This window comes from Genypterus blacodes, unplaced genomic scaffold (genome assembly GCF_046128005.1).
Source record: "Genypterus blacodes isolate CSIRO-AG114 ecotype Tasmania unplaced genomic scaffold, CSIRO-AGI_Gbla_v1 ptg000194l_1, whole genome shotgun sequence".
NCBI classification, from domain to species: Eukaryota; Metazoa; Chordata; class Actinopteri; order Ophidiiformes; family Ophidiidae; genus Genypterus; species Genypterus blacodes.
In genome coordinates this window covers 10,001-28,908 of record NW_027466994.1, presented here as the reverse complement: position 1 = coordinate 28,908, position 18,908 = coordinate 10,001, and the positions used below count along the sequence as shown (strand labels likewise).

The window sequence follows — 18,908 nt, the reverse complement described above, 5'->3', positions numbered from 1 at the left end:
ACATGTTCATGGATCCATAAGGAGCCATTCTACAGCATACAGGTCTACAAAAGACTGACTTTATCCCAAAATGCTCACAAAAACATTAGATAGTAAAGAATAATGTCAGTGACCTGGTTCAAAAGTAGTTTCCCTGAAAATCATAAATACATTTCTGTAAAATCAATGGATAGTCTTGGACTTTGTGCTTTGAATGAGCTCGGCCCCATAAGAAGGCGACAGGAGAACAAATCTTCAGGTTGAGTTTGTTAAAGACTGAATAAGTGAACAGTTCTGAGGGTCATCAAAAGCTCTTTACTCTTTGGGTTTGATTTGTTTGCTGAAGAGCCTGATGATGCTGGAGCGTAACTCCTTACTGACCAGGCCATAGATTATGGGATTGACAGCAGGTGGAACGATGATGAGCATGATGCCAAAGAACTTCTTGAGGTTTTTGGAAACTGAAGGGAAACGTTGAATCACTATCATGATGAACGAAGAAATTTCATACAGTACGTAGACGACAAGGTGTGATGCACACGTCTGAACAGCTTTGCTGTGAGTGCTGCTGTCTCCTTGTTTGACACAAGCGTGAAGGATCCTGTAGTAGGAGAACGCGATGATTAAGAAGGTACTTGTACTCACTGACCAGCTCATACACAAACCTAGAAAAAGGCAGAAAAGAGAGACAGGAAGTCACTGTTGGGACAAACTAAAGGCTGTTCATGTGAATTAACAACGCAAAAAATGCCACAGCGATGAATTTGCAGCTGTAATGTTCACACACAGTCTGACCCAAACTTTTGTTGTTTTCTGAGGGAATTATGCTCAAAGATCAAAGCAGCAGGATGGCTGTGGGTCAGTTTGAGGCTTTTCAGGTGCTGGTAGGGGACAAATGAGTAAGTGGAACATTTGTCTTTGAAATGTAGCGGGGAAACTGGAGAAACACAGTTTGGTTTCTGATTTAACTGCAGGGTTGAGGGCTGATTGCTGACTGACATTTTAGAATTTCTTTTTGGTTTCTAGCTTTGAATGTGTGGAACTAAACAGGTTTCAAAGAAAAACAGGGTTTTTTTTATTTAAAAAATTCTCAAAGGCTGAGGAGATGTAGTACACACATTAGGACACATTCGGACACTTAAGGACGCATTAGGACACTATAGGACACTATAGGACACTTAAAGACACTTTAGGACACATTAGGACACATAAGAACACTATAGGACACTTAAGGACACATTAGGACAATATAGGACACTATAGGACACTTAAGGACACTTTAGGACACATTAGGACACATCAGGGCACATTATGACACTTTAGGACACATTAGGACACATAAGGACACTTAAGGACACTTTAGGACACATTAGGACACATTAGGGCACATTATGACACTTTAGGACACATGGTTGAGGTAAGGATGGTGAATTTCGGCTGTTGCACCTCCACCTGCTGGTACTGACCGTAGATGTTGTTGATGGGGGTGGGGCTGCAGGCCAGGTTCAGGATGCTGCGGTTGCTGCAGAAAATGTGTTGGATGATGTTTCCACACAGCGGCGTCCCCACGTTGAGGCCAAATAGCACACCGATACACAGCAGAGCTGCCAGCCAGGCCAGAACGCAGCAGGACAGCAGGCGAGCTGGCGTCATGATGGCCTGATACCTCAGAGGTTCACACACTGCAATCAACCTGCAGAAGGAGATCAGGTCAACTTCAGAAACCTTTGAATTCTTTAGTGATGTGATGCTTTGCAGGGACCTCACCTCTGAACAAAGTCACTAACATGGTTGGTTGTTCAGATGCTAATGTTTAAAGGTGATTGCTATACAAGCCTCAAGTGACTGGTTTCATGAGGAGAACCAGGTGTCCATTGCTTCTCTACACTTCACACTGAGCATGTAAGGCCAAAGAAAGGTAGATGTGGAGGAGTGACAGAGAGAGTTGGATGAAAGATGTGGAACGGTGTGGAACTATCCCAAGCACAGCAGAAAGAGAAGGTAACATCATTGAAAATCAAGCTGGAAACCCTCAGATGCACCGTCAACGGCTCCACTAAGAGATAAGAGACACTTTGATTGATCACTGTTTGTTTCTTTATAACAAAGAACGCCTGTGATGATGTGACGAACGGTTTAATGTGTTTCCATACCTGTCGTAGGCCATCACGGCCAGGATGGTCTGCACCGCCACTCCATATGTGTGCACGGAGAAGCCCTGGGCGATGGCCAGGGCGTACGGGATCCGCTTGTGCCCCGTTAGGAAGTGGAGCATGAGGCGAGGCAGCACGGCCGTGGCCCCCAGCAGGTCGCAGGCTGCCAGGTTACAGATCATGACGTACATGGGCCTGTGCAGGGCCCGGTCCAACACAATGGCACCCAGCACCACACCATTTGCCAACAGCACCACCGTGTAGTTCAGCAGGGCCAGGAAGAAGAGTAAAGGTCCCTGATCCTCAGGTACGTGAAAGCCCTCCACCTCAAACACGATAGGCTGTTTGAGAGGCATCGCCACGGTGACGTTCTCCATCCAGAACACTTCTGTAAGTCAAAAGTGCACCAAACTCAAATAGGCAAAGCAAGACTTTAAGCACTGCAACCATGAATCTGCACTGATGGATAAACAGATGAACGTCACACAGGTCCAAACACCTGCAACTACACAAGAGTCCAACCAGTTTACAACACAAATGCTCTCTATTCTCTATTCAAGCACTACAGAGCAAGAAGATAAGGGAGAGCATGTGTTGTTAAAAGAATAGAAAATGGTTAGAAATCAGCATTTAAGTCCATACTGACATACAAACAAACAAACAGTGAGTTTCTATACGATGCTTTATGGCAAAGTGCTGAGTCATCACAGCATATTTCTCTGACTAATACACATCAACACAAATATTACATTGTAATGTTGATCAAATTATCATCAAAGATTTCTGCAATCCTGAGTGAAATGAACCTAAATAAGAAGAAGTGAGCTTCAGTGTTCAGTGTAGTCTGATCACACTGAGGCTGTCCTGTGTGAGCCCTGACCTGCTGCTGTCGTCTGTCAGGATCCACAAATTGTGTTCCTTCATATAACTCTGCTGTAAGTCACCAGGGTCAATCGGCTGGGATCAGCGTTACCATAGAAACATGAATCCACCTTAAGGCTGCTGTGTCAGGAACCAAACCAAAACCAATTTGGCAATTACACCAAATTAAGTAATCAATCCAAAATGGGAAGAGAAGATTACTCATCACCATTACAAATGTTAACTAAGAAAATGTTAATTAAGAAAATCAAGGGTATCCAAAATTTCATTAGTTAAACTGAGGTCAACAGAACAATAACACAACATAAATCTGAACCTAACAAACCTGACCTCCCAAATGAGACAACATGGGGGGATACACAGTTTATGTACCTGGGCTAGCCTTAACCCACAAAACCAGGGGAACCCAACTCCAGCCACTAGAAAGAAACCCAAGATAGATGAAATACAAATAAAGAAACGGTAATTTTAAATACCTACATCAAAACCAAAAGAAATGTCCCCCTTTGGGCAGATGACTCAGCAGCAGCAGCCCAGCCCAGTCCAGTGGGCAGTGGGTCTGGTCTGGGTGTAGACAGAACAGACACAGTCAATGTACAGATAGGACTTCTTACATGAGCAAAAGAGAGAACAGTGGATGGTTTGAAGGGCCCCCTTCTTGGATGTTCTTCAGCGATGCCACTGTATCTCTGTCAAGGAGAAGCTTCATTTTTCCCAACACTCCCACTTTCTGTCATTTTTGACAAACTTAGAAGAACAATAACACGTAAAAATAAAATAAACTTTCACTGCACATCTACCACCACAGAGCACAGAGCACCCAGAGCACCCAGAGCATCCAGAGCACCATTTATGCCAAACAGGAACTCTCTGGAACCTTTAACCCTCAAATGGAAACAACTCAAAAACATAACAGAAAGAAGGTTCACTGTCACGCTTTCATTGATTGATTGATTTTCCATGTGATTTGGTCAATCAGAGCCGATCATGTGAGCTGCTTAAGGTTTGACACACGTGTTGGACTAAGACACAGGAAGTGCTGGGGGTTTGTTGAGCTGATCAGTTTCCTGTTTCACTCATGTTGTTTGTGCTGAAGTGTAGGATGTTTGTTTGTTAATAGTTTGAGTGTGTGGATCCCAGGAGCTCTCATTAGCGCCACCTGCGGTCACTGATAAACACCTATTAGTGTCCCAACGGATTCATTAGCATCAACAACTCTTCCTAAGTGTTTAGTCACAAAGCAGCACAGTGACTCATTAATGTGTCACAAACACATGAGCGTCCCCGAGCTCCACACACGCAACACTTTCATCTTCAACTTAGTTACAAAGTCACAGCATTCAACCCTGGAGCTTTCATTTCTCTCTTCAAAACAATAAACACAAAAACATGGACATAGTTCACAGTTAAACTAAATCTACACAGACTGAGATGGATTCAAACATACAGAGAAAGACACTCACACTCCTGTGTGTTTACACTGTGAGCATACAGAGTGTCAATCATCTAGACTGAGGAGATTAGATCCTGCAGTTAAAAGTGACATAAGTCAATGAAAACACATCTTTATTTTGTGTTGTATTGATTGGAGGTTCATATCATTACATCTGAACGTGACATCTGTCCAAATGAATCAATACGCTCACATGCCGTGTCCAGATCCATCTCGATGCTCACAAGCGTGTGTGTGTGTGTGCGCGCGCGTGTGTGTGCGTGTGTGTGTGCGCATGTGTGTTTGTGCGTGTGTATGTGTGTCATATGTTTGCTGTTATATGTAAGAAGTGTGCAGCAACATCTGTAAATCCAAAGCAGCAGCTAAGAGTAGACATCGGCCCCACGTTGACCATATAAGGTCGTTATAGTTACGCTTCAAAAATGACCCAAATATTTTTCAAATTCCTCCATTTAATTTTTGAGTTCTGTCACAGAAAAGTCAGTAAGGCCATCAGACTGGCTGTTAGAGACCTGATGACCTGATGACTGAGGACCTGAGCTGACAGACGAGTCGTCACCTTAGTGAACAGGAAATGGATGAAAAAAAGAAACTCTCAGGTTTCCATTAGCTTGAACTTGAATTCAATGTTTGTTTACATGAAGATAAGTAGCTCAGTGTGTGTGTGTGTGTGTGCGTGTGAATGTGTGTGTGAATGTGTGTGTGAATGTGTGTGTGCGTGCGTGCGTGCGTGCGTGCGTGCGTGCGTGCGTGCGTGCGTGCGTGCGTGCGTGCGTGCGTGCGTGTGTGTCTTTGTGTGTGTGCGTGTGTGTCCTGGTGTCCATTGACCAGCAGGCTAATAGAATTAAAGGTGCCATGAGGCATCTTGGTCTCCAAGGGGCAGCGGACAAGGAGCGCCTCTGTGGAAACACACACACACACACACTGAGCTACTTATCTTCATGTAAACAAACATTGAATTCAAGTTCAAGCCTGTGCCTGATTAACTCCAACATCATCTGTCTGTCTGTCTGTCTGTCTGTCTGTCTGTCTGTCTGTCTGTCTGTCTCTGCTGGTCACATCAATGTCCTGCAGGAGTCTGATCCTCCAAACTTCCTTCATATTTGACCTCTAAGTTGAAGGAGAAGATGAAGGAGGGAGGTGAGGATGAGGGTGAAGGAGAAGGAGGGAGGTGCAGCTGCAGTCCTACAATTATGAATGACAGCAACTCAACACTAGGTGGCGCCAGAGGCTTGAGAGCGCCGCTTGAAATGCTTCAGTCATTTCATTTCCAATTCATTCGATTTTACTTCATTAAAACAGATTTTATGTCAAAGAATCTGAATCAGATTCTACTTTCAAAAGATGCAACTGTCCTGAAAGAAAGAAAGAAAGAAAGAAAGAAAGAAAGAAAGAAAGACAGACAGACAGACAGACAGACAGACAGACAGACAGACAGACAGACAGAAAGAAAGAAAGAAAGAAAGAAAGAAAGAAAGAAAGAAAGAAAGAAAGAGGTTCAGGATACAGAATCATGGAATCTGGATCTGATTTGTCTTCCAGCTGCAGCTTTCACTTACGCTTACACCGTCCAAATTCCACAGTTAGGCCAACCCCCTGAGAGAGAGAGAGAGACAGAGAGAGAGAGAGAGAGAGAGAGAAGCTCTGCTTGGTTCTAGGAACAACACGAGTTGCAGAATTCCTCAGGAAAGTGAGAGCAGGAAAAAGAGAAACCGCGTGAGTGTTACTGAATGTTTCTTCAGTTTTCAGCGTCTTCCTCCACTTCCTCCTCTTCCTCCTCCTCTTCCTCCTCTTCCTCTGCCTGTGTTACCTCGTATCAAAGGTTTGTTTCACCTGCTTAGTTGTAGCTCTGCTGCAGCTCTTTAGACTGAGGGTTGTGGGTTCAATGCCCACAGATATTTAAAGTTGCTGATTGTTTTGCAATCATCTACAATAAATGTTTCATTTGAATTCAAGTTCAGATTCCAAATTACTCCACACTTCTTCTTCCTGTGCATTCTGATAAAATGTTCTTATAGAGGGACAGAGGGACGGAGGGACGGAGGGACAGAGGGACAGAGGGACAGAGGGACGATGAGCTGATTAGATCTGTAGTTTATGTGTGAGGTGTTGTAGGTTTCATTCTGTGTTCCACTTCTGGTTTTCTTTTTCAGCGTCTTGGTGTTGACATTCCTCTGCTGATAAGAAACTGCATTCCCCCCCCCCCCCCCCCCTTCTCTCTCTCTCTCTCTCTCTCTCTCTCTCCCTCTCTCTCTCTCTCTCTCTCTCTCTCTCTGTTCTGAGTTGGGTTAAGCTCGCCCCTAATTTCTTAATTGTTATGTTTGGAAGTCAGAATCCAGAAACTCTCTCCAACACAAACCACAGAGAAGAAGAAGAAGAAGAAGAAGAAGAAGAAGAAGAAGAAGAGGAAGAAGAAGAAGGAGAAGAAGACGAAGAAGCAGCAGACAGAAGAGAAGAGTGTCTTCTCTCTCTCTCAGGCTCTATCACGTGGTGAGCCTCTCCTGGGTATGATGAACATTCCTGGTGGCTAACGGTTTGAATCCAGTGTCGATTCTGTTCAGCTCACTTCCTGTGTGTGTAGAAGGCCGAAGAGTAAACCTCTGTGTGTGTGTGTGTGTGTGTGTGTTTGTTTGTTCCAGCCCTCTGTGTGTGTATGTGTGTGTGTGTGTGTGTGAGGATCAGATCACCACGCCAACATGAGACGCAACCTCTTCAATAGCATCAAGGTTGGTCTGCATCACACACAGCAGCTCACCTTCCTCCTCTGGCAACACACAGACATAAACAGGAAGTCTGACCCTAAGGTGTGTGTGTGTGTGTGTGTGTGTCCCCTCTCTCCCTGCAGTTCTTTGTGTTTTGTCACAGTCTCCTGCAGCTGTCCCAGCTGTTGGTGTCGGGCTACATGAAGAGCTCCATCTCCACCATTGAGAGGCGCTATGGTCTGTCCAGCCAGATGTCCGGTCTGCTGGCTTCCTTCAACGAGGTCAGACTGAAGACACTGAGACAACAAAACCTTCATAAGTCGTCTCCTTGTGTAGATGTTCTTCTTCTCCTCTTCAGGTCTGTAGGTCTCTGATGGACCCTGATGGATCCATGATCAGGTGTTAGAGCCTCTAAAGCTCCTCTACATGGAGACAGAAGCTTAGATACAGACTGATATGTTGACCTCTGACCCTGAACCCTCTGTATGTTGTCATGGATCTCTATCCTATAGTGACTTCCGGGTCCTTCTCTCATCAGTGTGCAGCTGGTGATAGATCTATGGATAGTTGTCCTCTGATTGGCTGCTTGTTGTGTGGGTGTGTCTCAGGTGGGGAACACAGTCTTGATCGTGTTCGTGAGTTTCTTCGGGAGTCGAGTCCACCGGCCACGGTTCATCGGGGGCGGAGCTCTGCTGGCCAGCGTGGCCTCTCTCCTGATGGCGATGCCACACTTCCTGAGTGGAGCGTACGAGTACACCGACCGCGTCAGCTGTGAGTCACACCGCGTCCACTGAACGGGGCGGAGTTATATTTGATGATGCCTCTGAAAGCTTCATTTTGATTGGTCCTCTGTAGCGTAATGATGTCATCATGTAATGTGACTTTACCACTCCACCCATCAGGTGCAACACACACACACACACACACACACACATAAGAACATATCACACAGATAAAAAGACGTCAAAGATTTGGAGATTTTTCTTCAACTATCATTTTGACAGAAGAAGAAGGTAAACAAATATGAGGTAACATGGTGAGAAGCTCAGGCAGCCATGTGGCCAATCAGAGCGCAGCAGGAGCATCAGGTAGATAGAGAGGTTGATCCATCATCTCCTCTGTCCCATCAGCCTCCAGTGAAAACACATCTGGTCTCTGCCAATCAGAGAGCAGCATGGCCCCGATGTGGTCCAATCAGAGCTGCAGCAAGCAGGAGAGCCCCGCCCACCAGGGGATCTACCCTCTGCTGCTGCTGGCTCAGCTGCTGCTGGGCGTGGCCTCAGTGCCCATCCAGCCCTTTGGTATCTCCTACATCGACGACTTCGCCAGCAGGAAGAACTCTCCGCTTTACCTCGGTACGCTGACCTTTGACCCCCTACAACTTCCTGTCATAAAGTGTGTTATTGTATGTTCATGCTGTATGTTCTTTCAGTTCTTCTCTCAGCTGTTTGTGTTCATACTGGAACCTTTCTGAGATGTTTAGATGTCTCATGTGTCAGACCACTTTAGATCAACCACACAGACATACGCACGCACACACACACACACACACTCACACACACACACACATCAGGCTCGTTCATTGCTTTTGATCAACAATCAATCATTCTTTCTATAATATCCAGTCTGACAAACTCAGGTGAATGTGACGGTGACTGACCTCTGACCTCTTTAACTGTCTCACTGAAGGAGGCTGACTGTGTGTGTGTGTGTGTGTCTGGGAGGCAGTGGCTCAGTGGGTCGCCGGCTCGAGCCCCTGCCGAGGTGCCCCTGAGCAAGGCACCGAACCCTCAATTGCTCCCCCCTCTGCGAAGGGTGGTAATGTAATGTAAGTCGCTTTGGATAAAAGCGTCTGCCAAATGATCGTAATGTAATGTAATGTAATGTGTGTGTGTGTGTGTGTGCAGGCATCCTGCTGGCTGTGACCTCCATCGGCCCGGCGCTTGGCTTCCTGACCGGCTCCTTCATGCTCCGCCTCTTCGTGGACTTCAACAAACCATCTAAAGGTGAGAGGAGAGCTGAGGTGTCCCAGCTGCTGCCTGATCCAGCCGAGGAGGTGGGGTTGTGTGTGTGTGTGTGTGTGTGTCTGAAGCGCAATGCATTCATGACTCAAACATCAGTCAGCAGCAGCCAGTATCCTCCCTCTCTGGGCCTCTTGTTGTCATAGCTCAGCTCAATTCTGATCAAACCATTCTGTAGTCATGGTGACCTCTGACCTTCATCACAGACACTCATCCTGCTGAGTCTGTGTTTCTTTGTATCACAACAGCATTCCTCCATAGCTGCTAACTAGCATTGCTGCTGCTAACTAGCATTGCTGCTGCTAACTAACATTGCTGTTACCTGAGAAGTGATCACATGTCGCTATCAATGTAACTGTAAGCAGGCTGCTACCATGTAGCAGCTAAACTCAACAGACAGTTGCTAACCTCAGGTAGGAGGATCATCATCATCATCATCATCATCATTATATCATTATGTTCATTATTATTATCATTATTATTATTGTTATTATTATTATTATTATTATTATTGTTATTATTATTATTATTGTTGTTGTTATTATTATTATTATTATTGTTATTATTATTAAAAATCCCTTTCAGATGAATGGAGAGGTTTGTAAGCTGGATGTGTTTCCTGTTCTGGGCCCAGATAAGATCCAGCTGGACCACAGGGACCTGCGCTGGGTGGGGGCCTGGTGGCTCGGCTTCCTGGTAGCATCATGCCTCCTCTTCCTCACCTCGTTGCCGTACCTGTTCTTCCCCAGAAACCTGCCCAAGGAGGTTTGTACCTCCAACACCAACGTGTTCTGACCTGTTTATGTTCACAACTGAAAGCTGTGGGAAAGCTTGGAGCGTGTGTGTGTGTGTCTGTGTGTGTGTGTGTGTGTGTGTGTGTGTGTGTGTGTGTGTGTGTGTGTGTGCGCGCGCGTGTGCGTGTTTGTGTGTGTGTGTGTGTGTGTGTGTGTGTGTGTGTGTGTGTGCGCGCGTGTGCGTGTGCGTGTGCGTGTTTGTGTGTGTGTGTGTGTGTGTGTTTCTTCTCCATCACTCCTAACCTTAAATCACTTTCTTGTCTTGGTCTCTGTGTGTATTAGTTGAGTTTGTTCTAAATCAAGTATTGATCTGAATGAAGTCATGTGACTGTAAGCTGACACTCCAGCATGTGATGTTCCTGCTTCCATGCTTCTCCAGGTCGCAGCGTCTGGCCTTGAGTCCAGACAGGATGACAAGCAGCAGATGAACCCCATCAAGGAAGTCACCTTGCTTCAGTTCCTCAAAAGTAAGAGCCCTGACTTCCTGTTTGGCTCCCTGCTGTGTCTGCTGCAGAGGAACTATAGGGTCGCTCTGTTTCTGTGGAAGAAAGAAGTTTTGTCTTGAGGGTGATTCTCCAGGGTTCATCCTCTGGAGACCACAAATATTCACAGCACATTTCATTACAATCTGGACAAAGGGTTTGAAAATCCTGGTATTCAGTTGTAAATCTTTGTCTGATAGCCGCTGAAGGAGTTCAAGAGTTCAAAACAGATTAACTTCCTGTCGCCAAGGTGCGACAACCAGCTGGAGCTGTGGAAGCTTCTAAAACAAAGTATTTAAATAATAAATAACAAAAATCAAACTACTTTGATGCAGAACATAAATCTCTGTGCCACCTCGTCCTGAGTGTTCCACTTACATGGTTTATAAGCTGGATCCAAACACAGCTGGATCAATCCAGAGGCCAGAGGTCAGAGGTCACAGGCTGGACGGTCTTGCAAAGATCTTCTCCATTTGTTTGATTTTGTCTGTCCTTCTGGTCTTCATTCAGTTTATCGGTCTTGTTCTACATCTCATCATCATCTTGTCTCCCGTGTGTCCTCAGGTTTTCCTCAGATCTTGCTGCGGACCCTGCGGTGCTCCGTGTACCTGCTGGTGGTCCTGGCTCAGGTCAACCTGGCCGCCCTGCTGGCCGGACTCGCCACCTTCATGGCCAAATTCATCGAGCGGCAGTTCAACCAGACGGTGTCCTTCTCCAACGTGATGATCGGTCAGAGCTCCGCCGCTCACGCAGCACGGCAGCAGCAGCAGCAGCGCCTGTTTGCTGCTTCACTTCACGTCTTGTTCCTTGTCTGATCACGTGACTCCAGGGGGCGTGGGAATCCCTCTGGCCGTGCTGGGGACGGTGCTAGGTGGCGCTCTGATGAGGAGGATGAACCTGTCGGTGGGCGGGGCCAGCAGGCTGTGTAGCGTCGCCGTCGTGCTGTGCGTGGTCACCGCTCTGCCGCTGCTGCTGATTGGCTGCTCCACTCAGACGGTCGCCGGGATCTTTCCTCCCAGGTAGTTGGCAGAAGCGAAAGACGCCACCTGCTGGTCTAGCTGCAGAAGGCAGCAGGTGGTGAGCGACACACTCATGGACGTCCTGGAAAAGTCCTGGAATTTAGAAGTGTGTTTTCCAGGCCTGGGAATGTTTAGGAAAAATTATGAAATTTGCCAAGATTTTTGGAAAAGTTGTGTAAATCCTGATTGGTTCATACAGTGAAGTCCTCCTGTGCTCCATGAGGTTAACCCTTCACACCAAACCAGACCGGCTATGAGACAGCAGGGAAGAGTCATGGAAAAGTTTGGGAATTGAATTTCTGGAGAAGATAGGAGTTCTATGGATAAATGTGTGTGTGTGTGTGTGTGTGTGTGTGTGTGTGTGTGTGTGTGTGTGTGTGTGTGTGTGTGTGTGTGTGTGTGTGTGTGTGTGTGTGTGTGTGTGTGTGTGCGTGCGTGCGTGCGTGCGTGCGTGTGTGCGTGCGTGTGTGTGTGTGCGTGTGCTTGTGTGTGTGTGTTTGTTTCACAGCACTGATCCTGCACTCTGCAGTATTGGGTGTCAATGTTCTCCAGAGGCGTTTAATCCGGTCTGTGGTTCAGACGGGGTGGAGTTCAGGTCCCCCTGCCACGCCGGCTGTGTCTCCATGGAGACGGACAACAGCCACAAAGTCCTTGTGAGTACAACTGTTCTATACTCAAACCACTGAAGCCTGGAGGGAAAAATCACCATTTCTACTCTGTGACATGTTTCTACTTCTACTGAGCTCATCCTGCCAGTCAGCATCTCATATAATACCTGGTATCTGGAACATTCTTAGTGAAGTTCATTCTCAGTCCCTCAGTCAGATGGTTCAGTCCCTCAGTCAGATGGTTCAGTCCCTCAGTAAGATGGTTCAGTCCCTCAGTCAGATGGTTCAGTCCCTCAGTCAGATGGTTCAGTCCCTCAGTCAGATGGTTCAGTGCCTCAGTCAGATGGTTCAGTCCCTCAGTCAGATGGTTCAGTCCCTCAGTCAGATGGTTCAGTCCCTCAGTCAGATGGTTCAGTGCCTCAGTCAGATGGTTCAGTCCCTCAGTCAGATGGTTCAGTCCCTCAGTCAGATGGTTCAGTCCCTCAGATGGTTTAGTCCCTCAGTCAGATGGTTCAGTCCCTCAGTCAGATGGTTCAGTCCCTCAGTCAGATGGTTCAGTCCCTCAGTCAGATGGTTCAGTCCATCTTGATTTCTCAGTCAAACTCTCCAAACATGTATTAGAGTCTAACTTCAGCTCAGATGTTCTTACAGGACGTTTCCTTTAGGTGTTTAGTGTTTATGTCCATGTGACCTTTGACCTTTACTGGGGAGGTTCTGCCGGTTTCTGGTCCAGAGGAGAGCAGAGCCTCAGGTTACTGCTCTGCCTCTATTACTGGGTGAGAGGAGCTTGATTCTCTGCTGAGCTCCTCTTCAACATACGTGTGTGTTTGTCATCTGCAGGTGACTCAGTCTATATTGAGTTTTAGGTGGTAAATGTGAGACCAAATGACTTCAGACTGCAGAGGGTTAAACTGCCCAGCAGATGTTTTCTGTTTGGAGATGAGTCACTTTCACTTTTGTTCAGCTGGAACATCTCCTCTTCTTCCCCTCTCCTCTTCTTCCCCTCTCCTCCTCTTCCCCTCTCCTCTTCTTCCCCTCTCCTCCTCTTCCCCTCTCCTCCTCTTCCCCTCTCCTCTTCTTCCCCTCTCCTCTTCTTCCCCTCTCCTCCTCTTCCCCTCTCCTCCTCTTCCCCTCTCCTCTTCTTCCCCTCTCCTCCTCTTCCCCTCTCCTCTTCTTCCCCTCTCCTCCTCTTCCCCTCTCCTCTTCTTCCCCTCTCCTCTTCTTCCCCTCTCCTCCTCTTCCCCTCTCCTCCTCTTCCCCTCTCCTCTTCTTCCCCTCTCCTCCTCTTCCCCTCTCCTCTTCTTCCCCTCTCCTCTTCTTCCCCTCTCCTCCCACACATCACGATTTAACACAAACTGTGTGTGAAACAGCTGCCGACATTCTTTTGTGTGTGTGTGTGTGTGTGTGTGTGTGTGTGTGTGTGTATGTGTGTTGATGTTCCTCGTGGTTCATTCTTGTGCTTGATGTGTTGTTTGTGTGTTGTCTGTGTAGAACTACACTCAGTGTGTGTGTGTGGGCGGCGGCTCTGCTTCTCCTCGGACATGTGGCAGCAGCTGCTCCCACATGCTCCTCCCCTTCATGCTGCTGCTGGGGCTCACCAGCTTCATGGCCTCCTTCTCTCAGACCCCCTCCTACATGATGATCCTCAGGTGAGACCCAGACTGACCCAGACTGACCCAGACTGACCCTACCCTCCTCCCACCTCAGCACCCACAGCTTGTGTTGATGAGTTTGTCTTTCAGGTCGGTGCCGGCAGAAGATAAGTCCTTCGCTGTTGGGGTCCAGTACATGCTCTTCAGGGTCCTAGGTGAGTCTGTAAACCTGCTGATCCCCGACTGAGCTTAGCCTCCTCTTCTCCTCCTCTTCTCCTCCTCTTCTCCTCCTTTTTTTGTGTTTGTAATTTCCAAATTCTTGCAGCATATTTAGTGATTCTTCCAGAACTTCCTGACTTTGATCTCAAAGTGAAGAAGTTGTGATTCATGAGTCTCCTCTTCTCTGTGATCTGTCACCATGACAACATGTCCCCCGGTCTGTTAGCCTTCATGCCCGGTCCGGTTCTGTACGGCAGCGTGATCGACACCACCTGCATCCTGTGGGGCTGGAAGTGCGGCAGGAAGACTTCCTGTCTCTACTACAACCTGGACATGTTCAGGCAGCGGTCAGAACCTCTTTGTTTAGCAGCCAGCAGAGCTACATGTTCCTGCTCCTTGTTGGCTTTGGAGTCATGTGTTTTCTGCTTCCTGTGCTGCAGGTTTCTGGGCCTGATGGCGTTCTTTGTCTGCGGGGCGTCGCTCTGCTTCCTGCTGCTCGCCTTCATCCTGCGGAAGCAGGCGGGACGTTGTAACGAAGCGTCGGGCTGCAGGCCGCCGTACGAGCTGGTGAACCAACAGAAGGGTCCGGAGAAGTCCTCCTCTAAAGAGCTGAAGGGCGTGGCCACCTGACGGGACGCCAGCAGGCCGCCGGAGCTCCAGCTGAGCCTGCAGGTCCTGAGCCTGCAGGTCCTGAGCCTGCAGGTCCTGAGCCTGCAGGTCCTGAGCCTGCCAACATAAAAACCAAAAAAGAAGCTCCCACCATATATTCAGTTTTTTATTTTTATACTTAAAGGATTTTTATATTGTTAACAAAAACTACTGTTGAGTGTACATGGGTTGATTGATAAGTGTTGAGCCTAAGCTAGTTCTTTATATTGTGGTTCATGATGTTCTGACCCGTCTGATGGTGGCGCTGCCCCGTGTGCCTCAGCTGACAGCCGAGCACAGAACAACACGCAGGAAAAAACGGTTCCTTCAAAATAAAATAACAAAAATGAGGACTTTTATAATGAAAATCACAGACGTACAACATTAAATCCAAATCAAAGAGGAGAAGGTGAAGATGAAGACGTTTGTTTGTTGAAATCTTTGTTATGTTTCATCAATGCTGTGATGTTTGTTGTGGTTGTTGTGTTTGTTGTGTTTTGAGACATTATAATCTGTTTCTTTGATTCATTTGTTTTTATTATCTGATATTGTTGAGTCTAGTTGAGGCACTTGTCAGTATTTACACAGCTCCTTCCTGAGCTCAAACATTTTACAGATAAAAACATGAGGAGCTGAAGGCGACATCGCGAGAAAGGATCAGGTTCTTCAGGTTCATCAGCAACATGTTCAGACCTGAGAGACCGAGTGTGACCGCGTCCAGACACACACACACACACACACATGTCTGTTCTAACTCATCCAGCAGTCTGACTTCAGGCTGAGAGTGAAACTCTGCTGACTTGCTGGACTCCTTTACAGGTTGTGAACCAACCGAGAGGAATCTCTCTCACACACACACACACACATACACACACACACACACACACACGGTGTGTGTTTGCCAGCATTGTGGTGATATTTCCCAATCGTTCTCCCTCAGGCTCACTGTGGCTTCCTGCGCCCTCTACAGGACAGCACTGTAGGTGAGGCTCAGGCTTCATGACCTCAGAGCGTTTCCTAATCTGAGTCCATTTATCCCTGCTGTGACCACAGAAACACACAGAAAGCAGGCTTTAGTTTAAATGTGTGTGTGTGTGTGTGTGTGTGTGTGTGTGTGTGTGTGTGTGTGTGTGTGTGTGTGTGTGACACACTTCCTGTCTTTTCTCTCTCTACCTCGCAGGCTCTTGTGCAACTTTGGTCAGAGGTTTGAATCCCTGGACGGTGATCCTGTCTGAGGTTTGTATTTGTCTCCCTCTGCTGGATACAGTGGTGTAGTGTGGCGGTCATCACCATGGTGTGTGTGTGTGTGTGTGTGCGCGCGTGTGTGCATGTGCGTGCCTCTGCGTGTGTGTGCCTGTGCGTCTGTGCCTGTGTGTGTGCCTTTGCGTGCGTGCGTGCGTGTGTGTGTGTGTGTGTTTCTGCATGCTGCTTTGACAGAACGCTTCACACCAAAGCACCACTTGTGTTTTATTGTTTCATTCTTTATTTGTTTGTAACACTGAAGCATCAAACATGAAGGACACACACACACACACACACACACACACACACACTTTACTGCCCTCTGTCCTGTCTGAACACTTTACATTTTTTCTCCTCTCACTGAAGTTTTTTGTTATTTAGAATTTCAGATTGAAAAGAATTCTGGATTTTCCCTCCTGCCTCAGTGAAGTAAAGAGTACCTCCACCAAGGAAGATAGGAAACCAGTCTGCACCACAAATGGAAGCCAAGCATTTTCCCTCCTAGGACCTGCTTAGAGTGTGTGTGGGCATGTGTGAGTGTGTGCGTGTGTGTGCGTGTGTGAGTGTGTGTGTGTGCGCCTGTGTGTGTGTGTGTGTGTGTGAGTGTGTGCGTGTGCATGTGCGCGCGCGTGTGTGTGTGTGTGTGCGCCTGTGTGTGTGTGTGTGTGTGTGTGTGCGTGCGTGTGTGTGCGTGTGTGTGCGCGTGCGTGTGTGCATGAGCGCGTGTGTGTGTGTGTGCCTGTGTGTGTGCGTGTGCGTGCGTGTGTGTGCGCGTGCGTGCGTGTGTGCGCGTGTGTGCGCGTGCGTGTGTGCATGAGCGCGTGTGTGTGTGTGCGCATGCGTGGTTGATGTGTATGTGCGCGTGTGTGTGTGTTTATTTCAGGGTTTTGGGGTTGACCACCCTGCCGATGAGCAGCAGGGCCCCTGAAGCGTCATCACGGATCAGGAACAGGAAGGGGCGGTCCACGCGGTACACCAGGCTGCTGGGTGACAGAGCGACGCTGGGGTACTGGGTTCCCTCAGGCGCCATCTCCATGACAACCTTGTGACTGACGCTGGTGAGCTTGGCGGGCTGAGCGCCGGCCTGCTGCAGCCCGGTCAGTCCCTGCCAGTCAGACAAGCCTGCAGGGACGAGGAAGAAGAGGGAGGGGAAGATGAAGATTTCCACGGCACAAGACTACGGAGATGCACCGCTGTTAGTAACGGCCAATCAGGACGCTTCTTCTCCTGCCATCTATCAGACGTCAGGCCGTTAGCGTGTCCCGTGCGGGCGGTCTCACTCACCCAGGTCTGCCAGCAGGGGCAGCAGGTCTGAGGCGGAGCTGACTTTGAGGGCGGGCAGCGTGAGCGACGCGTGGGCGGGCAGGAGCGTCATGGAGAGGTCCTGCACAAACTCAGCCGTCAGACTCTCCTCCAACAGAGTCATGTTGGACGTCACGGCATCGGGCAGGAAGACGAACATGCTGACGGCGTCCTGCATGTGAATCTGAGCGATCTGCAGAGGAAGACACCTTTCTGTTCATCTTTGATACTAGAGAAGAATCAGGAAGTCTTGCTGTGTGGTGTTGAGCTCCTGAGTCTGAGTGTAGACCTGCAGCTCACCGTGCAGCTCAGGTCTGAGTCCATTCCCATCTTCAGCGGGTAGTTGTCCTGTTGCATCATGGAAACCTGCACAGGCGCCGCCCCCTCCACCTGGAAGCTCTCCATCATTCCACTTTGGCTGAAGCGCGTTGCCCATTTTCCTGTGAAGAGGCAACGTTGCAGTGACTTCAGAGCACCAATGAACAAACACACACTCTTCATCCTTTCCCACCTTTAAAGTAGGCAGCGCTCACAGTGGTCACCCCAGAATTTCGGGGGAGGGGCTTGGACAGGATGCGATCCACCTTACTGCCCGTTTCCTGTTTGACCCAGTCATTGATTTCCTTCATGTCGCCTCCTCTGCCCTGCAGCGCTTTGGGCCGGGCGCCGTACTGCTGCTCCACCTGGCCCAAGAACTCCTGCTTCACACGAAGACCTGCAAGCACAAACACCAAGGTAACACACACGTGTACAGCCCTGCATCATGCTGACCTCACTAAGACACACACACACACACACACACACACACACACACGCAGGTGGACTCACGCCGGGCCAGGTAGACGCGTGCGGCGGTGCTCAGGCCTTTGCCAGGCGTCCGGACCGAGGCCAGCAGGTCTCTCAGGGTGTTGTGGAGCTGAGGGTCCTGCAGGTTGTGGTACCTCAGGGCCCTGAACAGCTTCCTCTGGACCTGCTCCGGACATCCTGAGGGAGTTCCAGTCGGTCAGTCAAAGGAATTCAAACTGTTTTTCACCCGTCAGCTCAGTTTTTGTCCAATAAGTAAACAACATCTAATGTGACACTTAAACTAAATGTGTTTCCTGTGTGTGTGGAGGCCAACAGAGGACAGCATGGAGTTCAGCTTCAGAGGAGCAGGAACATCAGGCTGGACTTCACTGAGGCAGCATCCACACTTATTGACTAAATGTACCTGCTGTCACAGCGCCACCATGAGGTGGGTGGGGCTAGATTCAGTCCTGACATGCGGCTCTTTGTGAAGAGGGAGCCACGCCCACTCTGCTGTGACAGCCAATCACAGCAAAAGAGTAAAAAAGTTACATTCTCCATATAAACAAAGGACTGAGGAGGAGAAACCACAGCAACCTGAACTCCACTCTGTATCTAGTTTCTATTAAGTTTAGTCTTCACCCATGGCGAGCTGCGTCAGCACTGACGAGGCGCTGATGGGGGCCAAGAAGACGTTGGCGCTGGCGTCGCGGCTCGCCAGGGCACGGAAGAGGTTGTAGCCAAAATCAGAGGTGGCGGCAGCCATCTTTGTTGTTGGCGTGGTGAAGAGCTCCGTGTGTTCCTCCTCTGCTAACGCCTCCTCCACGCCCAGCTCAGACTGGAACATCACAAACGCACAAACATGGAGAAGAAAGTGACACGCCCACCCTCTGACACAATGTCTGCTTGCTTGGTTTTGTGTAAACATGGCTGCTTAGTTCATTGAAGCTCCGTAACCCGACTGCTAACTTGAACCCCGCCTCCATGTGGATCAGTCTTGATCAGTCTGACACGTGTGTGTGTGTG

The 18,908-nt window shown here is 48.4% G+C and overlaps 3 protein-coding genes across 8 annotated transcripts in view; 1 reads left to right on the top strand and 2 right to left on the bottom strand.

The window, feature by feature from the left end:
• Positions 1–294: 294 nt before the first annotated feature.
• LOC143015266 (olfactory receptor 2F1-like) lies at positions 295–2,509 on the bottom strand. The gene is made up of 3 exons (XM_076169195.1): positions 2,133–2,509; positions 1,446–1,672; positions 295–440 (listed from the first exon to the last, which is right to left on the bottom strand). The coding sequence occupies exons 1-3, from the start codon at positions 2,507–2,509 to the stop codon at positions 295–297; spliced, it is 750 nt and encodes a 249-aa protein (XP_076025310.1).
• Positions 2,510–6,063: 3,554 nt separating this feature from the next.
• slco2b1 (solute carrier organic anion transporter family, member 2B1) lies at positions 6,064–15,076 on the top strand. Of its 6 annotated transcripts, none has more exons than XR_012965413.1 (17): positions 6,064–6,183; positions 6,796–6,972; positions 7,107–7,193; positions 7,313–7,450; positions 7,778–7,940; positions 8,300–8,524; positions 9,077–9,175; positions 9,825–9,955; positions 10,364–10,451; positions 11,031–11,195; positions 11,296–11,485; positions 11,994–12,138; positions 13,585–13,742; positions 13,836–13,900; positions 14,131–14,251; positions 14,345–14,591; positions 14,622–15,076. XR_012965413.1 is itself a non-coding variant. In XM_076169197.1 (17 exons), the coding sequence occupies exons 3-16, from the start codon at positions 7,164–7,166 to the stop codon at positions 14,532–14,534; spliced, it is 1,908 nt and encodes a 635-aa protein (XP_076025312.1). In that variant the 5' UTR covers positions 6,064–6,183; positions 6,796–6,972; positions 7,107–7,163; the 3' UTR covers positions 14,535–14,576; positions 14,622–15,076. The 6 variants fall into 6 exon arrangements, 5 of the variants coding, with proteins under 5 accessions (XP_076025312.1, XP_076025314.1, XP_076025313.1 ...); XM_076169197.1 differs by having other exon boundaries at positions 14,345–14,576; XM_076169199.1 differs by having other exon boundaries at positions 6,800–6,972; positions 14,345–15,076.
• A 936-nt stretch (positions 15,077–16,012) lies between these two features.
• Positions 16,013–18,908, bottom strand: part of serpinf1 (serpin peptidase inhibitor, clade F (alpha-2 antiplasmin, pigment epithelium derived factor), member 1) — a 5,073-nt gene continuing 2,177 nt past the window's right edge. Inside the window, exons 3-8 of the mRNA XM_076169201.1 lie at positions 18,525–18,720; positions 17,925–18,080; positions 17,608–17,811; positions 17,397–17,536; positions 17,079–17,289; positions 16,013–16,916 (exon numbers count right to left, since the gene is read on the bottom strand). Of these exons, the coding sequence (XP_076025316.1) occupies positions 16,669–16,916; positions 17,079–17,289; positions 17,397–17,536; positions 17,608–17,811; positions 17,925–18,080; positions 18,525–18,720 (1,155 nt within the window). The 3' untranslated portion in view covers positions 16,013–16,668. The remainder of the gene's footprint in view (positions 16,917–17,078; positions 17,290–17,396; positions 17,537–17,607; positions 17,812–17,924; positions 18,081–18,524; positions 18,721–18,908) is intronic.

Excerpts from the sequence above, each read along its gene's own strand:
- LOC143015266 (XM_076169195.1), bottom strand. The coding sequence starts at position 2,509 with ATGGAGAACGTCACCGTGGCGATGCCTCTCAAACAGCCTATCGTGTTT. Across the intron at positions 1,673-2,132 it reads GCCGTGATGGCCTACGACAG|GTTGATTGCAGTGTGTGAAC; the intron begins GTATGGAAACAC and ends CTCCTTCTGCAG. Across the intron at positions 441-1,445 it reads CCCCATCAACAACATCTACG|TTTCCAAAAACCTCAAGAAG; the intron begins GTCAGTACCAGC and ends GTTTCCCTTCAG.
- slco2b1 (XM_076169200.1), top strand. The coding sequence starts at position 7,164 with ATGAGACGCAACCTCTTCAATAGCATCAAG. Across the intron at positions 7,194-7,312 it reads ACCTCTTCAATAGCATCAAG|TTCTTTGTGTTTTGTCACAG; the intron begins GTTGGTCTGCAT and ends CTCTCCCTGCAG. Across the intron at positions 7,941-8,299 it reads GTACACCGACCGCGTCAGCT|CCTCCAGTGAAAACACATCT; the intron begins GTGAGTCACACC and ends CTGTCCCATCAG.